The following is a 22,972-nucleotide window of genomic DNA, read 5'->3' on the forward strand; positions in this document are numbered from 1 at the left end:
GCGGATGCTCGGAAGGTTGAAGGCAGGCTTCCTCTCCTCCTGAGCTACTCAGCAGAAAGCCATCTGATGCAGACATCCTTGCCAGCTTGATTCCCGAGGCTTCCTGAGGAGGAAGGCTGGGCTGCTTGGAAGTGAGGGAACTTGTGCCAGGAAATCAGATTCTTGCTCCCCAGCACCCAGTGGCATCCCCAGCCCTTTCCCTGACCACACAGGTCATAGGCTCACAGCAAGTAACTTAACCCTAGAGCAAGAAGGAAGGCATCCAGTTATCCAACGTCATTCCACGAACATGGGGAGATTGGGCTAGAAGAACCAGGCACTGTGCTGGGTACAAACTGGAATGGGCCACCCCTGCCCGCAGGATGACTGCAGTCTACAGAAGCAGCCCGAAACCTTCTTCCAGGTCTAGCCGAACTAAGGAACATTCCCAAGGAAAGCTGGTGGTGGGTGCGTGAGAGCAAAGACAAGAGGAGATGCCTGCCACTCCCAAGTACTTTAGAGGAAAAATGGGTTTGATCCCAAGGTAAAAGGTTGCAAAAGGAATAGGAGAGGGTACAGATGAATTGGATTATTGACTGTGAATGATCCTGTGAAAACAAAAAGGGAATGAGAGGCTAAACAAAAAGCAAAACCCTGCGGACTGCTCAGGTGTTGGGAAGTCCTGGGGCACGGTGGGGTGGGGTGCAGGCCGAGTCCAAGGAGCCTGGGCTCCCAAAGGGCGGCACAGAATATCAGAACCTCTAAACCATGTGTTTGGTGTAAGAACTTTAAAGAGGAAAGGAGGGTCTGGATTTGAGAAGGTTGATGAGGGATTATAGGGCCATGGGGCCCATCCAGATTCTCCAGCAAGAACAGTCTTGCTAGTGGGGGGCAGGGGGCTTAGCCGCAGGAGATGGTGAAGAAACTGGGAGCAGAAACCAGCTGAAATGGGTTGAGGTCTCCAGAGAAATTGCTTTCCAGGCTCCAAAAGGAACTTGCCAATATGACCTTGGTACTGCTTTCTGTTAAGGAATTAGGGAATGAGGGTATGATAATAGGCATTGGTAAAAGTCCTTAGTTTCAGATAAAAAGAAAGGGTAGATTCTAGAAACCTTTCATGTGAATCCCCCTCCCCCTGATGTGGTAAAATAGCTCCCTGGTAAAATTCCAGAAAGGATTATTAAAAGGAAGGGTGGGGGCTGTTAGAAGTGAATCCAGATGTTCTCGGTGGTTCACACGATTTGTGAATAACAAGCCAAACTAACCACCTTTCCTTTCTGACAGGCATATTAGCTTGTGTATCATAAGAATGACGTTTTTGAGGGTCACCTTAATTCTAACGAAGCAACTGATCTGATCTTGCCTGACATTCTTACGGGCAAATTTGTAAATTCTGGGTTCAACTCGTGCACTTAGTTTGAGCTACTATGAATAAGGATTCTTACAAAAAATACCTTGGTTATCTTGATTATTGATTCAAATGAGGCATTTCATTTAGAATTCTGTTACTAACCCTACCTTGTTCAACATTTTTCTAAAGGAAGTGAATGAAGGCACAAAAGACATGTTTATCAGATTTACAAATATGACTCATGTCTGGGAGGGATAGTTAACACAGCAAGAGAACAAATCAATATTCAAAGTTATTCTTTTAGGTAGGAATATGGAAATAAACCATGAGGATAATAGAAATGAATAAAAGTCTGACTTTAGATTAAAAACGTCAATAGCAAAGGCATGGCATTAGGTAACTATGGCTTGGCAGCAGCTGACATAAAAGAAAAAAGGTTGGAGGTTCATCTGACCGGAAAATCAGGATAAACCAACAGCACAATGTGACTGCTAAGGGGAAGCTGATGCAGTATTAGGCTCTGTCTTAGTTTGGGGACCCCCCAGAAGCATAATCCAAGATAAGGATTCCAGTACAATTATTAATTTGGGACATGACCTCACAACACCTCTTCTTGCAAGGGTGGGGGAGCCAATGAAGGTGAATACAAGCCCGTGGCCCTGTGGATGGCAGGAGATTGATGCTGCTGGGGACTGAGAAGGGCAGAAAACATGCATCTCAGGGTCACCCCCGCTGAGCGGTGAGAGCTGTGGCATTGTCACTCTAACTCCCCTGGGGCGTGTTCATTCATTGGCACTCATGACTGGGCACAATTCAAGTGGGCTCTGGGGGCCAGAGAGAGTCCCTGGGAAAGATGTCCAAGTGCTGGTGGTAAGAGGTCAGGTTGGCATGCACTAAAATGGCAAGGCTTGGGGGGCTAAGAGCTGGGCACCAGTAATCTCTGCAGTCTCTAAGAATTGTACAACAAGCAAAGGTCCTTCTGGTGGGTCAACCGTCATCTGGAATACTATGTTTAATCATGGGTGCCACATTAAAAAGGAATTTTGACCAAAGATGTATTTCTCAGAGTAGGGGCCCGACATAATAAGGAGTGTGAGATAGAACTAGGAGTCCCACTTTGGACTTACGGGTGGAAGATGTATGCTTGACATCTCATCTTGGCTCTCTAATGGACATCTTCAACTTAGCATGTCCAAATGGGATTCAACCCCTCCGCCCCAAAAAACTAGAACACTATGTTTGAAATAACTGTGCACAAATACAGAAAATACAATATGACCACTACCTCCCACTAAAAAAATTGGTGATACTCTTATTCTACAGAGATAGTGGGAGAGAGGAACTGGATAAACATGGAAGACCAAAAATCAAATGCTAAGCTCAGTGAGCATGTGCGTGTGTGTGTATATGTGTGTCTGTGTTTGTGCATGTATGCATGTGTGTCTGTGTGTACATGTGTGTGTGCCTGTGTATGTACGTGTCTGTATTTGTATGTCTGTCTGTCTGTGTGTCGGCATTTGTGTGTGCCTATGTCTGTCTGTGTGTGCCTCTGTGTGTGCATGTGTGTGTCCATGTGTGTCTATGTCTATGTGTGTCTGTGTGTATGGGTACATGTGTTTGTGTGTGTGACTCTGTGTGAGGGGGGGTTTCTGTGTGTGCATGTGTGTCTGTATCTGCGTGAGTGTCTATGTATGTAGAAGTAAAGATGCACTGAAATTTTATATTAAAGCAATTGACTAAAGGAATATTTAAAATTTGGACAAATTTTTAATCTGCGACTATAAAAAGAAGAGGGGATTCATTTTTAAAAACTAAAAGAAACACCATTGAACAAATAAAAGAGTATTTACTACTTATGTGAGCTTAATTATATGAATAAATAGCCCCACACAAATACATACATGTACCTACACAGAGATAAAGAGTATTTAACTGCTGACTATTCACGCACACATGTATACACACACAGCAAATTATAGCAGGGTATGACACTATGGTAGTTTCTATGTTAATTGCTAAAAATAAATTGTGACACACCCAGAAATGGAATATTCAGCTGAAGAAATCTGCATGTATTGATATGGAATAATCTTCAATATACTGTTTCTTAAGCAGGTCTCCCCCTTGCCATGCACACTGGCCCTGTGTTTTGCTTGGTTTCAATGTTAAATGGTCCCTGCTCTTCCTTTCATTGCTCCTGGATCCTGGACAGGCTACTTACTAACTATGTGGCCTTGAAAAAAAATTTTTAACGTCTCAGGATTCTAGTTTCCCCCAAAGGCCTTTGTCTCAGGCTTGCTGGGGCAAACAAGTGGGAATAGGGATGAACGGTTGGGATTTAGAGTTTGATTTTCCTTTGAGGTGGCCCAGAGAAAAGAAGCCAAAATGTCCCTACCGCTGGTGTAGAAAGCATCTGTCCTCTTCATTTACTATTACTCTGGGTGTGGGACAAAACACTTACTCCATATCCCTGTTTCTCTGAGGACGTCATCAGGGATGCAGTGACCTGGACCAGTCGTAATGGACGTGGACAAACAGAACAAAAGCAGGAGAGCACCTCAGAGGAACAAAGAAAGCACCGCCCCCAAGGCCCCTGGGTCTGCACCGATCAGGTCAGAAGCTGCGGCAGGAGCGCCCTGGGAATCCCAAGGCAGCATCCAGCAGGGAAGCTGTCAGCTCTCATCAACCTGTCCCGAGACCTCCGGTGACAGGCAGGGTTCCACAGCAAATTGAATAGCAGAGAGACACATGTGACTAGCAGACTTGGTGGATATCTTCCAAAATCAGGGAGAGCAGGTAGGATGCAAAAAGGACACTTAAAAATCTAGCATTCCTAAAAAAGAATTCACGTAAACCATCTACCTAAAACATAGGAGAATTTGTTACTCTAAAAATTTAACAAATTGAAGTTGATATTTGATTTTCAAACAATTAGAGTTGATCCTGATGATGTAAAGATTTTAACAAGGGTTTACTATCAGTACTTTTTAGGTGCAAACAGGACAGAGGAATTTTGCCCTCCTTTCTGGCCAGGCGGCTACCTTGCAAAGGGCTGACATTCTGGCAGCTCAGCACGCTGGGGTTAGGGGATGCTGGGGGAGAGTGACACTATCTTGTACCTGAACAAGTGTTCATTGATTACAAAGTATTTTCATGCTAATTATCTTAGTTGACATATCAGAAATGTACAATGAGGAAAATTGGGTTCTGCAAACTGAGGACCAGTTAGAAATGGTGACCCGGAACCAGTTTTTCAGGCGTGTTCTTTCTGCCAGGCCATTGGCCATGAGCCATGCTACCTCTAGGAGCCAGCCCTCCTTTCCTCTCACCCTTCACCTGCCTTGATGCAGCAACTTCCATCCCTGGAGTGCCATTCTTTCAGCAAAGATGTCTCAGGAAGTCCCATGCTGTCCTATTGTTGCCGTGACCTCAAAGGAATGTAAGGACCTTGCCAAGACTTGGAGGACTATCATGACAGGAAGAGTCAGAATGAACTGACTGCCTTCTCCAGCGTCAGCCCATCAGAGGGGCTATAGCAAGAAGTGGGCCCGACAGGGCAGTTTTCTGCAAGGATCCTAATCCTATGATGGCTAGAGCCACTTAGGTCTCTGTTCTGGGGAACATTTAGTGCTTAATCACCCTCAACATATACCATTTTAGGCTTGTAGTGGATTGTCCAGGGTGTACGCATGGAGGTGCACTAAAGGAGAACAGCCTGGTTCTGGACTCTAGAGGACTTGGCGTTTTCTGTCATATGTAACTGGGCTCCTCATCAGACCACTTTTCTAGGATTACAGATGGAAGCTTGAGGCATTCATCTGATCTTTCCCCTCAGCTTGTGCAATGCCATTAGTGCCTACAGAAGCACTTTTTAAAAAATATATATATATTTTATTGATTTTTTACAGAGAGGAAGGGAGAGGGATAGAGAGCTAGAAACATCGATGAGAGAGAAACATCGACCAGCTGCCTCCTGCACACCCCCTACCGGGGATGTGCCCGCAACCAATGTACATGCCCTTGACCGGAATCGAACCTGGGACCTTTCAGTCCGCAGACCGACGCTCTATCCACTGAGCCAAACCGGTTTCGGCCAGAAGCACTTTTAATGGTTCTGAGTTCAGGGAGTCCTTCCAACTTCTCATTACCCTTGACTGACAGAGGTCCTACAGGGAACTTGAAGTCTAGAGGGTTTGACAAGCTTGTCTTGGTCCCCTTTTTTAGGCAGGGCTAAATTTTACCCAGAAGTTAGGTTATATGCACAAGTTTGGAACTTTCAGGAGAGACTTTGTGCAGTGTATGGTAGTTTGGTTGAAAATGTGCTTTCCCCCTAGTTTTATTGAGAAATAATCCTACCTAATAAAAGAGTAATATGCAAATTGACCCTAACTTCGCTACACCCATAGCCCATGCCCACCAGCCACGCCCACCAGCCAATCAGGAGCAAATATGCAAATAAACCCAACCAAGATGGCTACAGCCACAGAGAGCAGGAGTGAGGCTTGGGTTTCCCCGGTAACAAAGGAAGCCAAGCTTTCTGCCTGCCGTTGCTGGCCTAAGCCTCCACTCAAGGCTACAAAGTTTCAATTATAGAAGGTAAACAAATCCAAACAGAAATGGCAGCAGCCACTGAGCTGGAAAGAGCAGGAGGCAAGGGTTGCCCCCGGCAATGGAGGAAGCAAAGCTTCTGCAGCCCTGGCTGGCCTAGGCCTCTGCTTCAGGCTACAAAGTTTCAATTATAGAAGATACATCAATCCCAAGAGAAATGGCTGCCGGCCATGGAGCGAGCAGGAGGCTTGGCTCCGCTCCAGGCTACAAAGTTTCAATAGTAGAAGGTAAATAAATCCCAGATACCAGGGCCTCTGCTTGGGTCGCCAGGGGCCGTGGCCGGCCTGCAAACCACCACAGGCCCTTCACCCAGGCCGCCCCACACCCCAAGGGAACCCCCACCCTGATCCTGGATACCCTTCAGGGCAAACCAGCTGGCCCCCACCCATGCACCAGGCCTCTATCCTATCTCATAAAAGAGTAATATGCAGATTGACCATCACTCCAACACACAAGATGGCTGCCCCCATGTGGTCAAAGATCCTGCCCCCATGTGGACACAAGATGGCCGGCACAAGATGGCCAGTAGGGGAGGGCAGTTGGGAGGGACCAGGCCTGCAAGGGAGGGCAGTTGAGGGCAATCAAGCCTGCAGGGGAGGGCAGTTAGGGGTGACCAGGCCAGCAGAGGAGGGAAGTTGGGGGTGACCGGGCCTGCAGGGAAGGGCAGTTGGGTGGGATCCAGGCCTGCAGGGGAGAGCAGTTGGGGGGACCAGGCCTGCATGGGAGGGCAGTTAGGGGTGACCAGGCCTAAAGGGGAGGGCAGTTAGGGGCAAACACGCTGGCAGGGGAGCAGTTAGGCATCAATCAGGCTGGCACGGGAGTGGTTAGGGGGTGATCAGGCTGGCAGGCAGAAGCGGTTAGGGGCAACCAGGAAGGCAGGCAGGCAAGCAGTTGGGAGCCAGCAGTCCTGGATTGTGAGAGTGATGTCCCAGATTGGAGAGGGTGCAGGCTGGGCTGAGGGACACCTCTCACCCCCCATGCACGAATTTCGTGCACCGGGCCTATAGTTTATATATATATGCACACACACACACACACACACACACACACACACACACACATAGGGTGTCCCCAAAAATGTATACACACACTTTGAATAATTATAAAGACTGTTTATTAAAATAAATTTCATTTTCAATATTGAGCTATCAGCCATTAAAGTATGTATACATTTTTAGAACACCCTGTATACACATATCACTGTATAAGTTTAAGGTGTACAGCATGATGACTTGATTTACATACATAGTATGATTACCATAATAGGTTCTGTTAACATCCATCTTCTCATATAGATACAATTAAAAAAAGAAAAAAGGAAAAAAATTTATTCTTATGATGAGAACTCATAGGATTTACTCGTTTAATAATTTTTCTAGAGCAGTGTTAGCTGTAGTTATCATGTTGTATGTTACATCCCTAGTACTTATTTATCTTATAACTGCAAGTTTGTACCTTTTGACCATCTTCCTCCAATTTCTGCCCTCCCCCCCTTTCCACTTCTGGTAACCACAAGATTGATCTCTCTTTCTATGATGTTGGGTTTGTTCGTTTGTTTGTTTGTTTGTTTGGGTAAGATTCCACATGTAAGTGAGATCATACAGTATCTGTCTTTCTCCATCTGACCAATTTCACTTAGCATAATGCCTTCAAGGTCCATCCATCTTGTTGTAAATGGTAGGATTTCCTCATTTTTTATAGCTGAATAGCATTCTATCATAAATATACTACAACTTCTTTCTTGATTCAGAAAAAAACTCAGTTGAGGGTAGAAAAAGAGTAAGAAAGGGAGAGAGACACCAAGATGGCTGGCTTTGCTGAGAATATCTCCATAGAGAACCCAGAGCCACCAACATAACTGGGCTTCATAAGCATTCCCAGTTCACATGAGAAGTGTCTACTGGAAATATGGGCATTGACCTCATGGCACACCTTGGAAAGTACCTGCTGAAGGCAGTGGACCAGAAGTCAGCAATTTCTGTTCAATTCCTGCTTTTGTGAACTAGTTTTGTGACTTCAGGCAGGCCCCCTCATTTCTCTGGAAGTGAAATTGTTGGAGCAGGTCTGAGTGAGTGAATACACAGCACATAATTCCATTTGTGCACCTATGGCAGACATTGATCACTGATTACTACACTCTCTATGACCAATCTACACAGCAGCCTGGGGACCTGTACCTGGATCTCCAGGCAGAGCCCACCAGCTGGTTGGAGCTGGCCCTCCAGAGCACCGTCTTGGAACAAGATGGTCCAGAGGATCCTCTCCAGTGCCCACACTCTGTGAGGTTTGGGTTGGCCTCATTCACTCTTTCCACACGAACCTGAGATTATTTAGCCTGAGGGAGAAGTGGAAGCTAAGATGGAAAGGGCTATTATGCAGGACATAGCTACTGTTCTTCTCTCCTCAAAGTCAAGCTGTTTTGGACCACATACTCTGACAGGGCACCAAGCCCTGCAAAAGGAGGAACCAAGTGTCCTTTCAGGGGCTAGCTTCCCCATGGGTTCCTGTCACATCCCAGGGGAACATGTGTTTGTTCTCTTTGCTTTTGGGGGACTGAAGGAACCACAGAGGTAAATAAATGGTTGCCTCTTGGTCAACAATATGGACCCATGACCAGGTACCAGTCTTGGGAGATGGCTGGATTCCCTGTCTTGGAGTCTCCAAGTGGGTGACCTCATAAATGGCTTCAGGAGGAAAGGACACAGCCTCTCCTGGTGCCTGAGCGCCTCACTCTCTTTGGTTGGCCTCTTCATCTTTCTGGCTCAGGTGTTTCTGAGGAGGAAGCAGGAGACAGAGGGTCTCTCTCAACACTGCCACTGGGATCAGAGACCCCATCACATACTGGGTCAAACGGAACCGAGAAGCCCAACAATTGGTAACAAATAGGAAGCAAGGCCAGGAGAAGGAAGCAAAGGGAATCAATCATCAGAGGAAAAGGTAGAGCATGAATTCTAGGTCACAGGAACCAGCATGACTAGCTCACTGGACAGATGGTAGAACAAAGCAGAGTTCTGACGTTGACCATGGGTTGAGGACAGCTCTTTCTCTTGGTGGGTCTAAAGGTGGTGGCAAGAGTCAGACCAGACAGCCAGGCCAGGAGAGTCAAGGTGGGGTGCAAGGGGAGCAGGCTGGATGCAGGCCCAGGGAGGAGAGGTCTGGGAGACAGGGCTGGTGGTCAGGATGGGAGATGAGCAGGAAGAGAAACCAGGACAGCAGGAGTTGAGGTGAGTCCAGGAGTCAGAAAGCAGCAGAGGGCAGGGGGCGACATCAGCAACAAGGACAGCTCTGCAGAGGGGCAGCTTCCACTCAGACAGAAAACTCACTGCCTGCTTCCTCCTGAGATGGGACCAGCTCCTGGCAGAGAGAGTCCAGAGCCTGCAGGAGGAAGGGGCTGGGGAGGTAAGTGCCTACCTTGCCTACATGGAGGAACTGGGCCAGAGACAAGGGAAGATTATGGCTGTAGTGATTAAGGTGAGGGATCTCAAATGCTCTGTTGTAGCTCATTTTTCAAACCTCTTCATAGGAGTGCACTCCATTGCAGTCAAAGTGTATGGCATTTTTTTGTGACAATACTGCTACTTTGGTGCCTTTCATGTGGAACTTGAGTGGCTCTAGCACCACGGGGTACAACTGGGTATGACTTATTGAGAGAAATAGGCAAGAAGCATAGTGTGATATCAGGTGGTGCCAAAGAAAGGAGTGCTCACTGGAGCAAGTAAGAACTTGGCCTTGGGAGTGTAAGAGAGCTCAGTTGGGGCCCAGGCATTCCAACCAGTGGGAGATGGCAACTCAATCGCGTGTGCAGTCACTTTTACCGACACACAAATGACCAGGGCCAGCTGCGCTGCACTAATTGCCAGCCGGTCGGTATTATTTTGAGTCTTGAATCACTTCAAGTGTGCTGCCAAAAATCACAGGGTTCAAGAGTGTAACATGAACACAGAGAGACTGACAACCACCGCAATGAGGCCACAGAGCCAACGCACTGGGGTGAGGGGAAGACAGAGACTCAACAGGGTCTTGGCCCCACCCGAGTTGGGCTGCCTGAAAATACAGACCAACCATCTCCGTGGCTCTCAACCTTGGCTGCACATTTCTGTCACCTGAGCAGTTTTATACCTTTTGTTGTGTGGGTCCCTGCCCTCTGAGGTTCTGATTTAATTGGTCTGGGCAGAAGTTTTAAAAGCTCCCCAGGTGATTTTAAGGTACAGCCAAAGTTGAGAGCCACTGAGCCAGCTGGAGGCACTGACTCACAAGGGAGTGGGAGGAGGTGAACAGAATTCAGTCTTACCTTCATTCCCTTTGCAAAGGATGCAGATTGAGGAGCCCCACGGAGAACCCTGCTGCGTAGGGAGGAGCTGTTATTGGCATAGTGGTTGATGAAGCTCAGCTGAGTGAGGAATAGATTCCCACTTAGCTGCCTTCTGCAAGGGCTCCCCCCTCCCGGGAGAAGAGCAGGAAGACACTGAAGGAGAAATGCAGAAAAGTTGTGTGTCTGAGGGTTAGGGTGGAGGGAGAACAGTGAAAAGTAATAAAGCTGGAAAGAGTTTTAGGCTTTGGGTGGAGTTTCTTAGTTCCTTCGTGGTATAATAACTAAACCATTTACTTTAGTGAGTGTGAAGCATACAGTTAACTGCACGTGCAGGGACTCATGGGAGAACTGAGATCTGCAAAGAAATGCAAGGTTGGCATCTTGGGGGTGATGGTGTGTGTGTGTGTGTGTGTGTGTGTGTGTGTGTGTGTGAATGAGAGAGAGAGAGAGAGAGAGAGAGAGAGAGAGAGAGGAAAATATCTTCTCTACTAAAATATTTGCAGACTCAATCAGGACAAGAATTGACAAATTCTAATGGTACATTAGGAGATATTTACTTTTTCTTGATTTGTTTCCTTAGAGGACAAGAATTAGAGATTTGGAGGGTGCAAAACTCTATGATCCGAAGTGGAAGTTGGTCATGAAGAAAAAAGGAGAAAAGATTCAGAGAGAACCTTTAAAAAGCAGATTTCTACAAAATGAAGGAATTCGTAAGAAGTTTCTTACTACCTAAAGGAGGGAAAAAATAAATAGATAAGGAAATATGGGGGGGGGGGAGCCAGTGCCCTTTAAATGATAAACTCAGGAGGCTCAGGACAAACACTGGATCAGAGAAAGCATGAGAAAGCAGCAAGATGGAGCTGCACGCAGGGGCCTCTCAGTGGGAGAGGTGGAGCCTATGAGGTAGGGAGAGGAGAGGAGAGGTAGGGAGAGGAGAGCAGGCAGGGAAGAACAAAGAAGTGGCCCGACTAAGAAGGCAGGAGGGCAGAAAGGGCAGACAGGCTTTTATGAAATTTTACCAGAAATATTCTTCATTTACATTACACAAAAGAAAAGCCCAGAAAAATACCATTCCCAGTGGACAAAGAGGGCAAGCAGTAACGGGAGGATTCAAAATAGCAGAGGTTTTAATGTGTATTTTTACATCTGTCTTTACCAAAAGATGTTACATTTTGTTGTCGGGTCTGTGGGTTACTCTCAGAAAGCAACCACAAGCAGACGTCTTGTCTGATCTCCTTTCAGCGCCACCGTGGCTGGTGAATATAGGTTTCCTTTGCATCTTTCTTTGTCTTTAACTCTTGATTTGTTTTTAGGCATGGAGTCCCAGCCCACGTGACATTGCTGGGGCCAGTAGACCTGAAATCGAGCAGATCGTCCTTTGCAAAAAGCTGCCTGAAACTAAACCCACAGGGACTCACAACACTCGATTGAATGGACGTGGGCAATTGGCAGTGACCACTGGGGAGGGACTAGCAATTATTCTGAGCATTTCCCAGAGAAGGGGCGTTACCTCAGGACTGTCACAAAGAACAAACATGATACCCATCTCTAAAGAAGCAGAAAAAGACGACCATATTCCTTATAGCCCGATAAGCTTAACCTGACTTCTAGGGAAGATGCTAGAACAAATCATCAAGCAATCAATGTGCAGTCAGGCAGAAGGGGGCAAGGCCTGGGGAGCTTATGGACACAGCCGTGTAAAGAGTAAATCAAGTCGGACCAATTTAATTTCCTTCTATGATAGAGTGACAGGCCATGTAGATAAGGTGGAAGCAATAGATGTAATCGACCTGAGACCTCAGCAAGGCGTTTGCTTCTGTCCCACGTGACGGGCTCAGTGACAAGCCTGCTTGCTACGGTTCAGGCCAGGGGTCAACAACCAGAGCTCTGACACAAGATGGCAGGGACCCAGTTTCCACCATGCTCCTCTTCTTTTTGCTCCATCGACTCAGTGAGTTGATGTTCATTGTCACATAATTTTATTTGACAAGCACCTGTTTTGTGCCTCCTACATTTGTGCACCATGGCACTTAATAAATGTTTGTTGAATGAATGAATGAATGAATGCTACCCATTTGTGCTGCAACTTTTGGAGACTGGCACAAAGAGGCTGGCTTAGCCCAAATCCACTTACTGCACTGCAAACCAGCAACCAGGAAATACTAAGCTATTAGCTCTCGGATTCATTCAAAATGCCAGAATCCAGTTTTGTATTCACACAATACTGAGACTGGGTCTGTAGAATTTAAACCAGAATCTGCCTTCCAATGTTTGCCATTTTGCAGAATCTGGGCACAAATTGAAAGAGAAAGAGACATACCCAGAAGGGAATAGATGGTTTTTGGATTACCCATCTTTATCTGTAGTCCAGATGACAGAATTTAATAATGCAAACTCTCCATGGGTCATATAATACATTGGACTACGTTGAACAAGCCACAGAAAACAGGCTAGTGCACTGTGGGCACATAAAACAAAACTCAGGAACGAACTTGAACTACTCAGACACAAGATTGGTCTTTGTTATGACTGTAAGTGAGGCTAGAGCTCAAAGGGACCTAAACGTAGGTTTCAACAGACCCTAGGATGCAGGAGAAGCCAAATGGATTCAATGAATGGCATCAAATGAATGCCTTCTAGCCAGGAAGCAAACTTTCTTCAGTGCTCCATGGAGCAGGCCTTCTGTGATTACCATGTTTTTGGAAGGATGAAGAGGAAGTAGAGTGAGAGCTGAAAAGGGTGACTGACATGATTAAAGGGACAGGGAAATAACTGAGATGTGAGAGAAATGACTAAAACAGGTTAAACTAAACAGAAGGCTATCGGGTATGACAACTGTCAGCAAGAACCTGAGACTGATACGTGAGGCACAGAAAAGTATTCTCCATCTCTACTCTGGGTAAGGAAAAAGAAAATGGAAGATTTTATTTTTAATAGCAGACCCCCAACCCTAATCCTTCTCATCTCCAAGTCCTGCTTCCTGGCAGCCATTTTTTAAAAAAAGCTCTGTTAGCTATTTTCAGCTGCTTACCTTCAAATAATATGCTTATGCTGCATTTCTTGCTTTTATTTTTTTTAATATTGTCTGTTGATTTTTATTATAGGATAAGAGAAATTAGCTCTCATTTGCTGCCCCCTTTCTTTGTTCTTTTTAAAAGATTTTTTTAATTGATTTTTACAGAGAGAGGAAGGGAGGAGGAGAAGGAGAGGTAGAAACATTGATGAGAGGGGCAACATCGATCGGCTGCATCCTGCGCTTTCCCACAAGGTATCAAGCCCGCAACCCAGCATGCACCCTGACTCTAAATCGAACCAGCGACCTCTAGGTTCATGTGATGATCCTCAACCACTGAACAACACTGGCTAGGCTGCTGCCCCCCTTTCCACTCTCCCTCCTCCCAGTTTAGTTAAATGACAATTTTGGGGTAAGTCAAATATCAGGGTGTACATTGTTTTGATTAGGTACTGCTTAGTGCTAAGCCAAGCAGTTTTCTATAACTGCGCTTCCTTTTTATGTGGGTCTTGGATTCAATACTTCCCAAGCTCACCAACGAAGGTGTAAATCTCCCTTTATTACTTTGAACTTGGGAAAACAGGACGTGATACAGTAATGTAGTTTTCCTCCTGAAGACACCATTCCTGGAGCCTCTGTCTTCTTACTCCAGATGGACGGGCTGTTCACTGCGCCTGCTGTCCCACCCTCATTCTGGGGTCACCCTTCCCATTATCTGGTGATGTCCTTTCCCCTCTATATTAGTTTCGTAGGGCTGCTATAACAAAGTGCCACAGCCAAGTGACTTAAACACAGAAATTTATTGTCTCAAAGTTTCGGGGGCTAGAAGTCCAAAGTCAAAGCATTGGCAGGGCCACACTTCCTTTGGAAGCATGAGGGAAGGATCTGTTCCAGGCCTCATCGTAGCTTCTGGTAGTTACAAACGTGTGGCAGCATAGCTTCCATCTTCCCATGGTGTTCTCTTTATAAGGACACAACTCACATTGGATTAGGGCCCACCCTCCTCCAGTGTGACCTCATCTCAACCAATTACATTTGCAACACCTCTACTTCCAAATGAGGTTTACCACTTCAACATAGGAGTTTTTGAGAGACACAATTTACCTCAGAACAGCCTCTCCCTCATATTGTCTCTTATATCTCATTCATGTCCCTTCTTTCTGGGTCTATTCCCTTATTGGGGAGGAGCGCATTCCAATAGCTTCTTTCCAAAAGATGAATGAAAGAATAGCCCATATTTTGCATGTCTGAAATTCCCCTATATTGGGCACATGTTATTGATAATTTGGCCGGATAGAAAATTCTAAACTGAAAATCACTCTCTCTTAGAATTTTGATGGTGTCCCAGTGCCTCCCAGCTTCTTGTGCTACTGTTGAGAATCTGGTGTCATTCTGATGGCTAGCGCTTTCTGTATGAGCACTGACACCTCAAGGATCTTCTCCTTATTCCAGGTGTTCTGAGATCAATGTGTTTCATTGCATTAATCACATTCTGTTCTTTTTTTCCCCATGAATATCTTTACTTTTACCCCTGAGAATGTTAACTATGGGTTCTTTTTAAAATAGTTGTCTCTGTTCTATATATAGTCTCTGTTTACTGAGTTCCTTTTTTCCTATTAGTTTGTCTTTCCTGTTGGATACTTTCCCAAAAGTATAGGTTTTACTAGTATATGTTAGATTTCTGTCTAAGCTGCTATAACAGTTTCCCAAAACCCTAGCTTGATATAGAATTTTATTTTTTGTCACATGCTTGTCGAGGCATAGGTTGTTCTGGTCATGTGACTCTGTGAGCTTCAATATATGGCTTACATCTCTGGGTTCAAGTTGGCTGCCTCAGGTTCCACCATCACAGCTGCATCCCACCCAGAGGGAAAGAGGAAAGAGGAAGGAGGCACATGCCTATTCCCTTTGAGGGCATGACCTGGAAGTAGCACACACATCACTTCTGATCATACTGTATTACCAGAACTTGGTCACATGGTCACACAGCTGCAAAAGAGAATGGGAAATAGTACTATGCAAGATAGCCATATTTTCAGCTAAAACTCCAGAGTTTTAGAATTAAAGAGACTAGATCTTAGTAAAAAGTTAGCAATTTTTGCCATAGACTACCTAATAGTGTATTGGTCAAGGTTTAGACGCTATCCATAAGATCACTCTATATATTAAAGTATAAAGGGATTAAATACAAGGAATTTAATGCTTTCAAAATTAGTGGAAGGGCTGGAGGTCTGGGCTCTAGGATTTATGCTGAGCTCCTAACAACTTCAGAGAACTACCTTGCACGGGAGCTATTACTTTGTCCCATCCAGAGACACGAAGTCAGGAGGCTGCCACAGGAAGAATTAAATTAAATTCAAGAACACTTTGCCAGAGATGCAATATAGGATCAGGAAGCGGCCACAACTCACGAGGCCTCAACAGTCACTTACTTCCCACAAAGCCTGAGACAGGCCCTGGGAGGGCTGCTGTAGGACACCTTCCTTGCCTGCAGAAAAACAGCCCAAAGCTAAAGGAAGATGGTCTCTACCTCCTTTCCATCTTCCAAAATTGTTCAAGTGCTTTTCATTGGTGGAATCAAATATCCTCTCTTACCCTAGCTGCAAGGGAGTCTGGGACATGTAGGTTTAGCTTGCTAGGAGCTAGTGTATAGGAAGACAGACTGAAAGGACACAGAGATGGAACTGAGTGCTAACCCACCATTTCCAAAACTTGAGCGGTCCTGGCCTGTTCACTCACCTTTAAAAGTGTGGCAGAAAAAACAGACTGGGTGGGAACCTTGCCTTTTTATTTGGAGTGGGTTCCCCAAATGTTATTAAAAATGGTCTTCCCTCTGGGCCTTCCACAGAAGAAGCCCGCAACCTCCAGCCTGAGAGCTGGAGGTATCAAAGCTTGGTGTATAGGACTCACTCTTATCTTCCTTCTACCTAAAAGTCTGTTTTTGACCTAAGAGTTCATGTGGGTTTTGTAATCAACTCCATAATAAATCTTTGTTGTTTTAATATGAAAATATTCTCTGCTGAATCTTTGGGTAAAATAATGCTCCAGAAAGCTGTTCCATGCTTCATTTGTATTTTAAAAACTACCCTCTGATACATGGCCACAGATTCCCCCAGAGGTATGTATCCTCCAGTTTGAGAAATACAGGCCTGGATCATTTCTCTATTTTTCTCTTCTTAGTAGGTAGGTAAAAATGAAAAACAACAAAAGAAAGTAAGAGAAGCTTGAGGAAGAATGACCTGCCTTCTATTTTAAAAATAAATCATAGCAGGACAAAGCTGGAATGGAAAATTCAGAACAGTGATCAATACGTGGAGAAAAGAAACCAAAAGGCCATGTTTTATTGCATGATCCATGCACTGTGTACAAAAAAAGCAGCTCACTGTGAACACAGGCTTCCAGGGCTAGGAGGAGGTGGAAACAAATCCGTTGTTCAATGAAAGGCACCAGGAAGAGCCTGCTGGAAGTAAATTTGGTGCTTCTGGAAAACGCTTCCTGCCTCGGGAAGCTCCTGGCCTGCATTTTGGCGGCCAGGGCACCAGACACAGAAAAGCTTGCATTGTTTCCTTCCAACCCTGGGACTGGCTGATGGCGACATATCCAAGGCACCACCCACTACCATGTTTGCTTGTCAAGCTGGGTAAAATCAGTTGGTATAAACTGGGTGAGAGAAAAATGAAACTAAGAGCAGCATGCAATGAAGTGAAAAGGGAAAGATATGTAGTAACTCCTTTGGGGAGAAGAGGACAGCAAGGTGAGTGAGCAGGAGCTTGGATTTGTGTTCCTGTGTGGGTGGAGGGCCTGGATCTCCTTTGATGCTCTCAGCTCTGTCTGATAGCCTCCTCTTGTAGACGAGTGAACAAAATCTGAGCAAGGTTCACAGATTTGCTCAGCGTTACCAAGATAGCAAATAATAGACCCAGATTCAAACGCAGAGCTGTGGGATTACCAGATGGACAGTCTTTTAACTAGACTCCTATGTCTGAAAGGGGGGAGCCAGGAGGCTGGGAGTACTGTACATTTTGATTGTTTATTTGCTTATCATCTCTCTGCCCACCCAAGAGTATAAGCTCCATGGAGGCAGGCAGTCTTGTCTCTTTGCTCCCTGCTCTGTTACCAGTGCATGTAGATAGCAGTGCCTGACTCCCAGGAGGCACTCGATGAATGGAGAGAGATTTATCATTGCCTTTTCCCCAAAGAATATGCTTACATGCATGCTCTGTCAGCTCTTAGCAGAGATGCTAATAGTCCAGGGCATGGCTCTTCTTCCAGAGTACCCCCTCTCCTCACAGCAGCCCAGAGTGGTAGAAAACTTAGAAACAGCCCCAAATCCACATTGGGGGTGGGCAGGGAAGGGGTTGTGAGAAGGGTGAGGAAGAAAAGTGGTTTCTGTGGCAGCAAACACGTAAGTCTGAGACTGAAAGTGGAGGGGACTCCATGACTCACATGCCCACAGATGACAGGTGGCACCTCGCCCTCTTTTTTTTTTTTTTTGACAGACAACTGTTTAGTTTTTATTTCATAATCATAAACTTAACTCTGTAATCCAGCTAGACTGGGAAGGGGTAAGGAAATTATGGAACCCAATAAACTGGCAAGAGCACAAAGATTATGGAACATTCCAAGCAAATTGGGGTTGAAGGGGTGCTCTCCTGAGCTACAGAAGGAATGGTCTAGTGGTAAAGATAAAACACAAGTCAAATTTATTAGAGTTGTCCACAGTCAGCAATGGTGATCTTCTTGCTGGTCTTGCCATTCCTGGACCCAAAGCGCTCCATGGCCGTCACAATATCCATGCCTTCTTTCACCTGGCCGAAGACCACATGCTTGCTATCCAACCACTCAGTCTTGGCGGTGCAGATGAAAAACTGGGAACCGTTGGTGTTAGGCCCAGCATTTGCCATGGACAGGATGCCAGGGACTGTATGTTTCAGGACGAAGTTCTCGTCCTCAAATTTCTCCCCATAGATGGACTTGCCGCCTGTGCCATTATGGGAAGCAAGGGGCCTGGAATGGGGGAGGGTGTGAAGTCACCACCCTGGCACATAAATCCTGGAATAATTCTGTGAAAGCAGGAACCTTTATAACCAAATCCTTTCTCCCCAGTGCTCAGAGCACGGAAGTTTTCTGCTGTCTTTGGAACTTTGTCTGCATACAGCTCGAAGGTAATGCGGCCCAAGGGCTCGCCATCGACGGCGATGTCGAAGAAAACGGTAGGGTTCACCATGGCTGGTCACGGGCGGCTTCGGGGTGGTGGCGTCTGCAAAGCCACCTCGCCCTCTTTTAGTTAATTAGGCTAAAGGCTGTCCGACAGCAGATACCTCTTCCAGCTCTTTCCCGTCCCCCACACCATTTGAGCTCTGCTCCCTTTCTACTCCTCTCATCATCTCTAGGGCACTGTCCCTTCTCCAGAGTTAATGAAGAGATGTGGAGAGAGTAACTGAAGCCAGGCCCCACCCTCCCCCATTCCAGGCCCCTTGCTTCCCATACTCTACAGGGCATTGTTTCTTGTGAACCTCCAAGCCTGGAGGCTCAGTAGTGACAGTACCAGCAGGCACCGGGACCCCAGCATTCCCCAACTTCTATCTGAATGGAGTCATCTTTCCCCTCCTCTAGCCCAGCACACCTCTGGCTTCCCCTGTTCGCACCAGTGATCAATGGCTCCAGCCCAAAGCAGTGAACTCCTCATTGCGACATTTTCACTCTCCAAGGTCTAGACAGTGTCCCACTTCTCACTAACTCCAGACCTCATAGCTGGACCCCTTCTTGGAAAGGGCAAAAGCCATGTGACCACGGCTCTGTTGTCTTCTTGTGTGCTGCCTCCTCTCTCCATCCAGACTCTAACGCCCTCTGCACACTCCCCACTCCCTCCTACCATCACCTGTCCCAGATGTGGGACACAGTGTGTGATTAACACATAAAGTTCCATTGCTTCATGAACCTCATCTGGGGAAAGCCATTTCCTCCCAGTTTCCACACAGTGAGATAATAGAATAAAAGGCACAATAATACCAGCAGTTTAGCCAAGCCTCCTGGCCATCTGTACTCCTTTTAATCATGTTTGTTTTTAAGAATTTGGAACATACAGAAAATAATTTTTAAGAGTCACATGTATTCTGGTGTATTTCCTGCCAGTGCAAATATGCACACATTTTTTTCAAGGAAATTGGAATCATAACATAGCTTTTTTAATTGGAATATGAGTATATTTCTTTATTAAGATGCTTACAAAAGTAACAGTATTTTTATCCTTTTTTTCCCTATATTATGTTATGGAGAAAATGTTCACATTAAATAGTTTTTAAGTTATTAAATACCTTTCAAAAACATGATTTTTCACAGCTGCAGAATAGGCCACCACATGCCTGTGCCTTGCTGTGCTGCCCTGTTACTGGGCATTCCAGGCATTTCCCGCTCCCCATCACCTCCAGGCCTGTGTCCACCATTCAGCCCCGGGCTATGTCTACACTAACATTCGCAGGCCCTGCCTTACTGTGACTGGCCCCTCCACCAAGCTCTCACGCTCTGTTCCTCCTTTTGGTCTCAGTCTCCCAAAAGAAGCAGCTAGTCCTTAGGACTTTCTCTGCCACCACTCAGCCCTGCCAGAGGCTCCCACTACGGCCAGACTCACCCACGATGCTCTAAGCCAGGGGTGGGGAACCTTTTTCCTGCCAAGGGCCATTGGATATTTATAACATTTTTCGAGGGCTATAGAAAATGGTCATATTTGGCCAAACATTTAATTAACTCACCCCTAATGCCTTGGCAGGGCCACACCAAATGATTTCAGGGCCTCTGTTAAGCAGTCAGCCTTCCTGAAGGTTCCACGTGCCCTAACACCCAGGGATGTTGCCTGTTTCTCAGTATTAATTCTCTTCCTTGCCTGCTTTGTCTCCATGAGACCTATGATGACACGATTCTTCCTGAACCCTCTCCTCCCCAGGTCTCTAGGACAGGGGCCTTGCTTCCATCTTTCTTCCTCCCCTTTGCTGCCACCCCTATCTCCACTCCCCAGGTGAGGAGGTACTGCAGGCCTGGTCCTCATCCCTCTTTGTTCTTCTTGACCAGCCTGGATCCCACCATCTGTGTGTGGTAACGCGAGCTGAGTAACTGGCACTGTGGGAATGGGAGTCACCTGCATGTCTACCGGTGGCTCAGACTCGGATCCTTGTCACCCGTCTTCTCTGAGGCCTGAGCTGACGTCTTCGGAGCCTCCTCTTCCATTTTGAGAGGGCTCACTCTGGGCCTCTGGCAAGCCTGCCTTTATTTATAAAGGTAAGTTCTCTCTTTCTAGGGCTTTTTAGGGGGCTGAGTAGAAACAGATGGCGCTAGAGCAAATAGCGCCTGTTTTCTAAGAGAAAACAATGTCTGGGTTTGCTTTCTAGATGTGTGACCTTGGGGCTTGGGCAAGTTACTCAATCTCTTTGTGCTGTAGTTTCATAACCTGGAAAAACAGAGACAAAGTGAGGATTACCTCTGAGATGACCTGCACTGACTTTGCCAACCTGGCTTTGCCCTTGTGGGGCCCTCTCCCCCTTCATGTTGCCCCATCCCTCCAGACACAGGGCGCTTGTGCTGAGCATACTCCCTATATGAGGTTTCAGTTGGACAGTTAACTGTCCCCCAGACCTCTCCTCAACTTCCCTCACCTCTTTCTGGCCCCAAAATATATTGCCAGTATAGTAGTTTGAATAGTGTTCCCCCCAAATTCACATTCACCTCAGAATGTGACCTTTTTTGGAAATAAGGTCTTTGCAGATGTAATTAGTTGGAATCTCAAGATAAATTAGTTAAGGATCTCAAAGGCCCTAAGTTCAATGACTGGTGTCCTTATTAGAAGAGGACACCCAGGGAGACAAACAGAAGAAGGTAGTGTGAAGACAGAGGTAAGCAGAGATTGGAGTGATGCTTCCACAAGCCAAGGAATGCCTAGGGCCACCAGAGCTGGAAGAGACAAGGAAGGATTCTTTCCTAGAAACTTCAGAGGGAGCATGGTCCTGCTAATAACCTAGATTTTTAACTTCTAGCCTCCCGAACTGTGACAGAGTAAACTCCGGCTGATCTAAGCCACCAAGCTGGTGGTTCTTTTATTTTTTTTTTGGGGGGGGGGGCACCCTAGGGAACAAATATAGCCAGTGAGATGCTAGTAACAGAAAATGGGTAAATCAGTTACTCTCAGGAACATTTTTACTTTAAATATAATAAACTCGAGATCTGATACCTTAACAAAAAGGAACAAAGTCTCAGCTGGTGGAGTTTCCAGCAGGTAGGGGTTGTTCCCAATTCATCATAAGTCACCCCAGAATGGTAACCAATGCTCTTTTCTATGTGGCTGGAGCAAGTGGATGTGAATCCCTCAGAAGGTGGTAAGAAGTTAATGGACACTAACATTCCATTTTCCCAAGTCATGGACTTATGTTTGCTTCAGATGAAAATTTAATTTCAAAGTGGAACAATTAAGGACATATATAGAAATTGTGCTCAAAATAGTTAGAAAAATATGAATGATATTAGTCAAGAAATTTGCTCTCTGGTATGCAAATATTGACTGATCTGTTTTCAAAGCACTACCTTAAGAGGTAAGACATACAAATGTGATCTAAAGCAGAGGGTTAACAACTCTACCTATGAAATAGTCTGAAAAAAATTAGCCCTAACTCTGATCAAATCTTTAGACCTAACTATGAATTACATAAACTACAGAGAAGAGAGGACCATGTTAAGGAACACCATGGGGATGCAAACAGCAATACTTCTTAAACTAGCTGCATGGAAATCACCCAGAGGGATTTGGGGACTGGACAATTCCGATTCAGTAGGTTTGGGTGGAACCTGATATTTTGCATTTCTAACAAACTCCTATTGCATTGGGACCACACTTTGAGAACAACTGCTGTAGAAGGTAGTTTTTTCTCTAACAACAACAACAACCAAAATTACAAGGAAAAAAAGAGATGGAGGAGGAACATTTATATTAAAAAGATATGTGATATATCAACCAATACAAACTCACGCACGTGTGGTGTGTGTGTGTGTGTGTGTGTGTGTGTGTGTGTGTGTGTGTGTGTGACAATAAAGGAAATTTGAACACTGAATGGTTATATGATGACATTAAGGAAATAGTCCATGTTCTAAGTTTTTTTAAAGAATAAATATTGCAATATTTATGGGTGAATTAAGATGTCTGTGATTTACTTAAAAACAACTCAGGGAGAGGATAGGCAGGGAGTATAGATGACACATGATTGGCTATGAGTTGATTATTGATTGCTGAAACTGGGTAATGGGGACATGGGGATTCCTTATGTTATACTCTCTACATCTGTATAGACCTGGAACTTGGCACTAATAAAAGGTTAAGAATAAACAAATCAAGCAGAGGGTCATCTGTGGATTCATCTCTGTATATGCAGGACCCCTGTGTGCAGGATTTTCACATATATTTTATTTAGTTGCCACAACACGACGAGTCCCATTTTATGGAGGTTCAGATGTCATGCTTCCAGTAAGTGGTGGGGTTGGGAACTCACATTCAGGCTTTGTAAGTACAGTGCTCATTCCATTGTTTCAGTGGTTATCACACCCAAAAGGCAAAAGGATCACCTTGGGAGCCCATTTAAAATGCAGATTCCAGGGCCCCACCCAAGTGTTACTGATGCACAGGATTTGGGATGAGGTTCAAAATTTATATATATATTTAAATATATGT

The 22,972-nt window shown here is 45.5% G+C and overlaps 1 protein-coding gene across 1 annotated transcript; it reads right to left on the reverse strand.

The window, feature by feature from the left end:
- Window positions 1–17,943: 17,943 nt before the first annotated feature.
- LOC307106681 (peptidyl-prolyl cis-trans isomerase A-like) lies at window positions 17,944–18,523 on the reverse strand. The gene is given in 2 exon segments (XM_079783309.1): window positions 17,944–18,287; window positions 18,290–18,523. Coding segments are annotated over 2 exon segments (519 nt in total). The 5' UTR covers window positions 18,491–18,523; the 3' UTR covers window positions 17,944–17,969.
- Between the last annotated feature and the right edge of the window lie 4,449 nt (window positions 18,524–22,972).

Source organism: Cnephaeus nilssonii (genome assembly GCF_951640355.1).
Source record: "Cnephaeus nilssonii genome assembly, chromosome: 11".
Lineage (NCBI taxonomy): Eukaryota > Metazoa > Chordata > Mammalia > Chiroptera > Vespertilionidae > Cnephaeus > Cnephaeus nilssonii.